Source organism: Tarenaya hassleriana, unplaced genomic scaffold (genome assembly GCF_000463585.1).
Source record: "Tarenaya hassleriana unplaced genomic scaffold, ASM46358v1 Cleome2, whole genome shotgun sequence".
Lineage (NCBI taxonomy): Eukaryota > Viridiplantae > Streptophyta > Magnoliopsida > Brassicales > Cleomaceae > Tarenaya > Tarenaya hassleriana.
The window spans coordinates 7,623,891-7,634,592 of NW_010965372.1; the positions used below are offsets into that span (position 1 = coordinate 7,623,891).

General features: G+C 37.9%; 1 protein-coding gene across 1 annotated transcript; it reads right to left on the reverse strand.

Annotated features, from left to right (window-relative positions):
• Positions 1-2,911: 2,911 nt before the first annotated feature.
• On the reverse strand, positions 2,912-4,561 carry LOC104812906 (U-box domain-containing protein 26-like). The gene has a single exon (XM_010540310.1). The coding sequence runs from the start codon at positions 4,416-4,418 to the stop codon at positions 3,114-3,116; it is 1,305 nt and encodes a 434-aa protein (XP_010538612.1). The 5' UTR covers positions 4,419-4,561; the 3' UTR covers positions 2,912-3,113.
• Between the last annotated feature and the right edge of the window lie 6,141 nt (positions 4,562-10,702).

The window sequence follows — 10,702 nt, forward strand, 5'->3', positions numbered from 1 at the left end:
TCCGTTCCAGGTTCCAGTTTTCCGAAAATTAAACCGAAATTAGGGTTAAATCACTTTATAAGAAAGAGATTAGAACCCTAATGAGGGAGAGACTTTGAGCAGCCGACTTTTGGCAGTAAAGAGAGAGTTTTTGGAGATCCAAAAACGTGTTCTAAGTCTCGAGATTTCTCGGTGCACAAATCGAATAGAGATTCGAGTCCTAGCAGACAAGTTCCAATCGTTGGAATCCATCCCGAGGTGTGGATACGTGTAGAGGGCGAGGTATTCTTCCTGCCTTTCGTGATCAGACGTGTTCTTCGATTGATACAGGCCCCGGATCGATTGAGGTAAGCGTTCTAACGTTTCTACGATTCAATAGCAGCATGGTTCTAGGGTTCTATAAATTTTTGTTTTACTTCCGCTGCGCAAACCCTAGAATCGATCTCTTAGGAATTAGATTCGCTCATGAGATCCCAGGAAAACCCAACAAGGAGTTGGGTGTGCTTCGGTGCAATGTAAGAACCCAAAGTCTCCTCTGCAACGTAAGTAGCTTCGCCCTCGGTATGCTGATCGTAGAGCGGATTCATATGCTCCTGGTTCATGTGGTTCTGATTCTCCTGATGCTCCTCATCATGAACCGCACGCTCTTGTTGACGGTCGTGCAAACTGCTTGACCTCGACATCGCCTCTCCTCTCTACTGCAATCGGATATCCCTCAAAGTCCGTTCAATCTCTGGATCGTAGACTAGGTCTTCTCTCTGAGCAGAGCTCCTCGTCATGCATAGAACCCTGTTAACGGCAAAGAGAAAGAAGAACTCGAGACCAAGTGAATCCACAAAAACCAAAGAAAATCAAGAAGAAAAAGAAAGCAAAAACCGAAAAACCTAAAAACCTAAAAGACTCTAAAAAGCACAACTCTATAAAGCAAAGATCTAGAATCAATAAAGACCTAGAAATAGGCTAACCAGTCCTCGGCAACAGCGCCAAAAATTTGATACGTGTGTACCGAGTCTAGAATTTATAACCCGATTCACAACTCACCGCAACGATACAGATCGTCGTAATACGGGATCGAACGCAAGGACCGGTTGCTAAATCCAAATCCTAATCGAAACTAAACCGAAAGAAAGCAAGTGGAAGTAGTGATGATGGAAGTGTATGGATTCAAAAGAAAGTAAAATAGCAAAGGACCGGTTTGCGCAAGGACCGGTTTGCGCAATTGAGACCCACCTGGTCTCGGTCCTCGTGTGCCAATGTATCCGCCGGGCAGTAATGGAATTGGCCAACAACTGTTTTATGGTCAAGGGCCTCCAGCTATGATGCTGCCCCGGGTAACTAAAGAGCTGAAAATCGGATTAAAATGTTTCTGGAAACTTCTTCATGCCGATGGTTCAACAGCGTCCCGGTGGAAGACGTGGAGGAGGAGGAGCCGTTCAGCCTTCACTTATGATGCAGCAACAGGTCTTAACTTTTACATTTGAAATGTATTGCTTTTGCATTTCCAACGTTTCTAATCTTAATAACTTTGGTATGGTCAATTTTGATAGATGATTCCAAGGGGTCGTATGTACCATTATCCGCAGCATGGTGGTCTGCCCGACGTTTCCGTTTCCGGTGTTTTTTCTATATATACGTTTGCCTCAGTGATCGAAATCAACATGCCGAAACCTATGCTAATGCCCGCACAACGGAAACAATGCACATGCACATAACTTCTAGTCTTCTACTCCTTAAACATATGAGCAATGTTTGAAACGGATAGAAACCGTTTCTATAACCGGTCTCGTGACTGAAACTTTACAGTAACTGCATCGAACCGTTCATCCAATTTTGAGTCTCGAGTCATAGATTTGACAAAAGTAACCGTCCGAGCTCCACAACCGAATATCCATTACCATGAAGAATCTGTCCAAGTTCAATGATATTCGAGGGTGAGCACGTTGAGCGCGAGGACTCTGCACCCTCCTCTTGCCATTGTCTGTTTCTCGCGTCGCAGGTAGACTCGCACCTCGCGAGCTACGACTGAATATCCGTTCATCCTGGCCTTGGTGTTGCAACCAACTGCTACGAGGTGATTCGTGTGGGTGAAGAAAAAGGGGCTGCCGGCAAAGCTGAGAAGCGAAACGGGTCGTCGAAAACTCGAGCTGCCAGAGGAAATCACCGGACTTCTGATATGAACTATGCCATGTTCACGACGACTAAGAGAAATATTTACCACATGATTGTTGAATTTGCAAGAAACACAACAGCTCTGTTTAATGTCGGAATAAAATCTGCAATGATTTTTTTTTTGCTTTCGAAATGGCAGCATGTGTTTTCGTTAATTAGGTGAACCCTAGACAAAGGTTAGATAATCATTCGGCCCCAAACCACATGCCTATACCTTTGCCTACCACTCACCTGATTCTGTAACCCGATTTTTAAAACATTTGTTATATATATAGAAAATTTTAAGAGTAAGTATTTCTGTTTCGTTTATATTTTTATTTTGTTTAAGTTTATTTTGGATTTTATTTATATTTAAATTTCATTTTATATTCGATTGTTTTAATTTTTTAAAAGTTTTATATTTCAATCATTTAAATACGATTCCGTATTATTTGATTTATCTTCAACATATCTAAACTTAAATATTTATTCCAATGAAATGATAAAATACAAGACAATAAATAAGGTGTCTGGGGTTTTTATTTTGAGTTTTTGGATTTAGTTTTTGGTTTTTAGATTTTAGTTTTTGGTTTTTGCCTTTTGGATTTTAAAGATTTATAAATCCAAAAAATGTAGTTTTTAATTTTTAGTTCATTTTTTTCCATAAAGTAGTTTTCCTAGTTTTTAGAAAAACCAAATTTAAAAAATTTAGATTGGCAATTTTTGCTCCAAAAGGCCTAAATAAAAACTTTAAAGGCACAAAATTATATCACAATCATCTATATATCAAAATCCCAATATTTTTTTTTTCGAGTTACTTTCCTTCCACCTAACGATCACAACAAAGTTTTAACTCCTATAAAATTTCTTCTTCTTTTCTATTTTTTCCTTCTAATCAAAAAACAAATTTATATATATATATAATTACGTACTTGAATTTTTTTTCTAATAAAAAATCAATGGTAGAAAAAAAAAGGGTAAAAAAATCAAAACGGGGCGATTTCGCTCAAACCGAACTCGTCCGAGATACCGAGTGAGTCGTCGGGCCACGAATCTCTGAGAAGCTTCAGGAGCATCTGTGCTTTCCTCTTCGCTCTCTCTGTACAATCGCTCTGCACCAAGAGCAGAAGCTGCGTCACCACTCCGGCAGCCGCCGCTTCCCTCCGGCAATGCTCCGCCGCCGAGCACAGCCCCAATAGAGCCCCCGCCGCGTACTCCGTCGCTCGATCCGAAACCCTAAGTATCGTCTTCACCAGGACCGGCACGGTGAGCGCGTGCTCCGCAAACGCTGAGCACCCCACCGGAATCCGACAGAGTAGCTCCACCGTCGCGAGGGCCCGCTCCGTGGCGCACCGGTCGAAGTCCGCCGCGATGCGGTCAACTAGGCCTGCCGCGAGACGGTCGACTAGGACCGCCGGAGCTCCGGCGGAGATGGCGAGGTGGCGCGTGTGCTTCACGAGGCAGAGAGCGAAGAGTGCCTTGATCCCGACTTTGAGGGCTCGTGGGAATGAAGAGATTGGATTCTGGAGAAGATCGAGGACGCCTTCGAAAATCGTACCCGACCCAGAAATCAAACGCTTCAGATCCATTGATTTCGATCCGGTCAACACCATCTCGATCATCGCGGCGGCGTTCACGCGGACCTCGATCGACGAATCGAACAGCAACTGGGTCATTAACCCGACCCGATTCGGATCCGCCGCGATGGACGCGCACTCGGCCTCCGTCATCTGGAACATCACCAGAAGACCCAGCGACTCCGAGACCAACTCGGACGAGTCACAACCCGAGTCGACACCACCACCACAACCAGAAAACAGAATACCCACCAGAATCTCACGCGCGTTGTGTGCGGCGATCAATGCACGATTCTTCTCCGAATCGCGAGCGAGTCCCCGGAGACGGCGGAGAGCGGCGGCGCGTGAGCGGACGGAGACGTGGGTACCGGAGACGGCAGAGGCTTGGCTGAGGAGGGATCGAACGGAGGAAGGATCTGCGGGTTGTTTGGGAGTGGGGATGCGTTCGACGCCATTGGAGCGGTTAGCAACGCACCAGTCCTGGATGAGACGACGAAGGGTGTGGTTAGGGATGAGGGTGAAATCAGTAAGTGGAGCTCGAGTGACAGGGCAAGTGGTGTTTCCCATGGCGACCCACGACTCGATGCTCGAGCGATCGTAGGTTTGGCCTGTGGAGACGGTCACAGGGTCACGCATCAGCTCGAGGGAGATCGGACATCGGAAATGGTACGGAATCTGGACTCCGATATCCAACGGCTCTAAATTCCCCGGCATTGAAGCGAATCGAGGAAGAAGATGATGTGAGAGAGACTTAGAGACGATGTGTTTGTAAATGGAAGAGGAAGAGTGTGGCACCTTATCTCATTAAGAGCCCACACGTGTGGCATTTATAATTTTGGAATGTAATTGTAAAATTAAATAAATGAAAATTAAATTCTATCGTTATTATTCCTTTTTTCTTTCTTCCGTAGAAGTGAAGCTTAAGATTTTATGTCATTATGTACATGATTTATTTACATCTCATTCTAATTGTTTTACAAATTGAATTATTGATCCTTGTGAATTAAACTTCTCAAAATTCTAAATATTTTTAGAGTTTAAAATGATGGCCATTATGAAATTGTAAAATTATGGATCCAAGTATTTATTAGAAAATTTGTTCTACTCAATAATTAGAAGTGGGTACAGATCAAATATTCGGAATTTTTGAGATATCCGTATCTATATCCGATTTGCACAAATATTCGATTTTATTATCCGTCACTTATTTGTAATTTTAGGATATCCGCAACTTCGGATATCCGTAAAAATCACGTATATTTGCGGATATCCGTATCCGATCTAAAACGTTATAAATTTTTGAACTAAAATTAAATAACAAACTCAAACCCAAATAAAATATATAATTTATTTAATATAAATTATATTCACAATTTAAAATTCATAATTCAAACATTCCAAATCAACTCAAATATAAATATAATCATAATCTATCACATACAAATATATTCAAAATTAAAAATTCAAAACATTAAACATAATAAATCTTGATATTCAAAAAATTAAATATCATAAACCTCAATATATATATAAAACATTTTTTGAATCTCCTTAAAAAATATTTTAAATCTCCATACTAAATTATTCTTATATTTAATAATATTATTACAAAATATGGATATCGGATCGAATATGGCGGATAATTCAATTTCGATATCTGTATCCGATAAATATTTTCAAATAAATATTCGTATCCAATCCGTAAACTCCGGATATCCGAATTTTCGGTTCAGTTACGAATTGAATAATGGATCGGTTCGGTTTTTTGGATATTTTGTTCATCGTGCTTATAAGATATATCACAATCATTCACATCAATTTAAACAAATATATTATTATGACCATGCTAATATATTTTCTTTTCTTTCCTTTTCCTTTTCATTCTTCATTTTTTTTTTGGTATTTCTCGAATTGATGTTAGAGTAATCAAATTTGATAGCATATACATAGGAATTATCTCTTTTCAGGCGCATATATATTTATGAATATTTAAAATTTGAGTAATAGTGCACTAATTCCGCCATCTACTCTTGCTTTTCATGCTTTAAAACGTATGGCAACTAATGATTATAAACAATACTTTGTTATAAAATTAAAGAAAACAAATTTGTATGTCTTTTTTAGTTGTATATATAAAATCTTCCATAAAAATTTGAAGAAAAAAACAGATAACAATATTATCCCTCGATTAAATTCAATAACATTTCATAAAATTCAAACATCTGCACACCATTGAAATGAACTTTAAGGTTAATCCAATTAACTCAATTTGTCTTAAAACAACCCTTCGGAGCCAAAGTGACGACTTTACTCTTTCTCTTTTAGACTTTAAGATCTATTACATAGAAACTATGAGGCCTAGTTGAACTACTAAATTTCTCTTTTTTTTAAAAAAAAAGGGCATGTTTATTTCAATATATAATTTATTTAAGTCTACCACCCAACCTTAATGGATAAAACATATTTAAAAATACTCTTCATTTTAAATTTTTAAATTAAAAATATCAACTATGAATGAATCCAAATAAAAGGCATCTAAAAATATATCATCTCTATTAATTTATTTTTAATTCAATTAGACATATACTTATAAGACCCATTGCTTCCTGAAGTTACACTCACATCTCCACTAAAACATCACAATAAACGTCCACGCAAAAGCAAAATACATCCCAATAAATGCAGAATGTCCAAAATAATCTAAATCCATTTTCCAAAATCCGTATTTGATTTTTTTCTTAAAATGTTCATTTGGACACAAAAGTAGAGTTTTTGTCATAAAAATTAAGATATATATTTCTTTCAAATCCTGAAATTAACGTTACTAAAAAGTAGTTATGACGATAAAGTTAATATTCTCTCCGTTTTAAAATAAATGATGTTTAAGAATTCTACACATAAATTAAGAAAAATAATGTTTTATTTAAAATACTCTTATTTATTATATAGATAATTATTATCTCTAAACATCTAGAATATTTAAATATTATTAATTCTTAATTAAAGATAAATTTGGAAGAAAAAAAATATTAAAAAGTACATTGAAAATCTAAAAGCATCATTTATTTTGAAACGAAAATTTCACTCTAAAACGTGTGAAATTGAGGAAGTATATAATTATATTTTAATTTGAGTTAGAACGGATAACTTGATACAATTTGTAGATTTTTATATCTTTTAAGATGAGATTTCCATAAATTTTTGCATAGCTAAACCTTTAATAGAATGTCTTAAAAAAATTAAGAGTTATGTTTTTCAAAAGATTATATTTGTGTATATATATATATATGAAAAAAATCTTGACCAGATTTGGTTGTGTTGTTGCAATAAATAAATGAAAAAAACTGGTCAAACTAAAATGCTAAAGACTGGGAACGCAAGGGTGTCCCACAAGACAAACTCCCACTTACTTGTGTTTACATCAACACTGTAATAATGACAATGATAGATCATCATAAGCAGTAAAAAGCTTTGACTGATTTTTTTTCTAGATATTTTATTCTTTTAGTTATTTATTTATGTTATTTTTTAAAAATAAATTGATAAAGTTGGATTAAAATATAATAAAATAAATAAATGAAAATTGGGTGAAAAATTTTAGAAAAAAATATTTTTAATAAAAATAAATTATAATAAAATATAAACGTAATAAAAATATAGTTTAAATTCAAAAAATATATTAATAACTTAATATTTTTTGAAATCTTCAAACATAATTTTTTAAAATTTTGTAAAAAATTAGTTATATGGTAGGATCGATTTTTTCTTAACCTAAATATAAGTGCGTAATCGTTTTCTTTTTTCGTGGCCAAATTCTAAACTATTCAACCTCTATTCACTTGTTACACAATAGAAATATAATTTGTATATGTATATAAATCCAAATATATATAACGTCTCACAAAACGTTGAAACTATCACTAAAGAATAATACGAGATTTTTCACCGTATTTTCTCCCACTCGCATATTTTTCTAGAAATACGGTAACGATCCAAAACCGATATAACATATATATATATCGCTTTTTTCTGATCAATCGATTGATCGGATAAATAAATCATTCATCTATAGAATGACCATGCATTTTTATAGTTTGATAACATGTATTTTATATGATGTTTTGATATAGGATGTCTAGCGTATTTCACTAGGTTTTACATATTTGTAGGTATTCTAGGGTACATTTGGCTTCGATATTGGATGGTTGTGTTTTTTAGTGTTTAAATAGATTTTCACGTATAAAAAGAGCAAAAAGAGTGGAAAACATGGACTACGGAACATCGCCAACGAAACGGGAACATTTGGAGTGTTTCCAGGGAAAACGTGAAGCTCAGAAAACGTCAAATTTTACAAGTTCAATAACTTTCACTCTACAAGTCCAAATCATGCGTTCTTAATATCATTGGAAAGCTCTTCTCAATATCTACGCATAGACACCGAGATCACTCAAATCCAATATCGGAACAGGATGTTATGAGTGAATTTGTGAAGCCCATCAAAACTGATCAGAGTCATGAAACGATCGTTTTGGATTTGGTGAAACGGTCGGTTCAGCTACGCATAATTGAAAAATTGCTCAGAAAGTTAAAATGATCGGTTTGGCATGGCCTGAAACGATCGGTTCTACCCCCAGATTCGGGAATACTTCCAATTTTGCCCAAAACAAAGTGAGATAAGATGGAAAAAACCTCTAGGTCGAAAAGAATTCAAGTTTCTATTAGAGAATACACCCTAGAGCACACAAAATGGGGCAAGAGACAAGAGATCGGAGTAGAAGAAGGAGATTACAAAACCGAAAAATCGGTTAAGCATTCTTCCTGTGACACCCGCATCCCGCTTACGCTTGTGCCACGTTGATAAATAAAATCACGATTGAAAAATTTCGAAATGTAAAATCGCGGGAAGATTAAAACATTCATTTTAATTATAATACAGCGGAAGACATTATAAAATACAGAAATATATTTGTACACGTACTTGAAGATACCAGTATATAGTATGAATGGTGAATTGTATAATACAAGAGTCTAAAGATCACCACTCTTTATTTTTAAAAAATAAAGTACGACAAAATAATTATACATGATCCGGATAGTCCAATTGTCATCGGAACCCACGTCTGCCTCAGTCACTACTGTTGCTCACGACCTGAAACGTTGCGTAACAACGTCCTAAGCTATGTGCTTAGGGAGGAATTCGGGTGTAACCCGAGATTTCTATTTTTATTGAAAACGACCAAGCAATATAGTCAATACTGTAATATACAAGCGACGAGAAATATCAATCAAATCAATCATCGTTAAAATCAATCAGCAATCTCAAACAAATCCGTCAATCGTCTCTACGTGTATCTCACACGTAGGTAATTCAACAACTCATTCATGCCTGTGTCGAACACGAGACGCAACAGTCCAAACAAAATCGTTTGCGAGGACCTCAAGTGATCTTCATACTCCTCATCGGTCACCGATATCACGGCTCTCGGTACCGGTCATCTCCATACCCACTACAGACATCGATCCCCGATGCCGCCGACTGCCGGGCGAAGCAGCTCTATGCTAACTCCCCCCTCACCGACCATCCGCCTCGGAAAATACTCATCAGACCCGAGCTCAAGTCTTTCAGAGTATATCCGTACCACCTCGCCGGGGGACACACGCAACTACCCGGGTCTCAGGTTTATTTGCCAATCAACGGGTGACACACGCAAACCTGTAGTCCGTTCCATGGCCAATGGAACGTTGGCGCGGTTACCAAAGAATCGTACTTCCTCGTCACGTATTCGGGTGACACACGCAAACCCGAATAAGTGAGTAGTAGGATGCCATTGTTGGGTTTCCTGGGATCTCATGAGCGAATCTAATTCCTAAGAGATCGATTCTAGGGTTTGCGCAGCGGAAGTAAAACAAAAATTTATAGAACCCTAGAACCATGCTGCTATTGAACCCTAGAACCTCGCCCTCTACACGTATCCACACCATGGGATGGATTCCAACTATTGGAACTTGTCTGCTAGGACTCGAATCAGCTATTCGGTTTTGTGCTTTTAGAAAACGAGACTTGGAATTCCTTGAACTCTTTGGATCTCACCAAAAGCTCTTAGAATCCTGCCAAAAGTCGGCTCTCAAGTCTCTTGTGTCATTAGGGTTTTTAATCTCCTTCTTATAAGGTGATTTAACCCTAATTCGGTTTAATTTCGGAAAAACTGAAGCCCGGAACGGACGGTCCAGAAATACACGCGGACCGTCCGTTCCAGCAAGCAGAACGGACGGTCTACATTCAACACGGTCCAGCACGTAGAACGGACGGTCTGTGAGTATTCTTGGACCGTCGGGTCTTGCACGGTGGACCGTCCGTTCCGGACTTTTGGTCCGTCCGTTTCAGACCCTTCCGTCTTGGTTTTCCTGTCGTTTTCTCGTGCGTTTTGTCCTTCCCTGCGTGTGTGACCCTGTAGGCTCATTCGATATAGCAGTATAGCCCGAAATCTCTATTCCGGATATACAAGTCATAGGCGGTCTCTAGCAAGACACTATGACTACCTATCTCGAATAGAGTTTGTTCGTGATCATACGAACTCAAGTGATGATTCCGGTTGATGATCCTTTTGTATCGCGATATCATATGTCGAACATAAGGCATGGACAAGCCACCTTATCTGATTCGACTGCTTTCTCGTTCACTGAGTTCGACTGTCTGAAATAGACGACGTTCGTCTATAGTGCGAAAGCACGCAACTCCTCATGTTGGATTCCGTAGATATCTCAGGTCTTAGGATCCAATCATGGAACCGCCATATGAGATTCAAGTCATGACGCTAGTCCATGTGACAGTTTCATGCGGGTCAATTCAGTATTTCGTTCTCCAACGAATACCTATGACTGTGATTGTATCCAATACCTATGATCAACGCTATGATCATCAATCACACATCATACTAGTCTTAGTATATCATTATTCCCACAATGATACATGACTAGGGAGTTTAGTATTGTTCATA

What these genes read in the sequence shown, in the direction of transcription:
- LOC104812906 (XM_010540310.1), bottom strand. Translation starts at nt 4,418, where the DNA reads ATGCCGGGGAATTTAGAGCCGTTGGATATCGGAGTCCAGATTCCGTAC.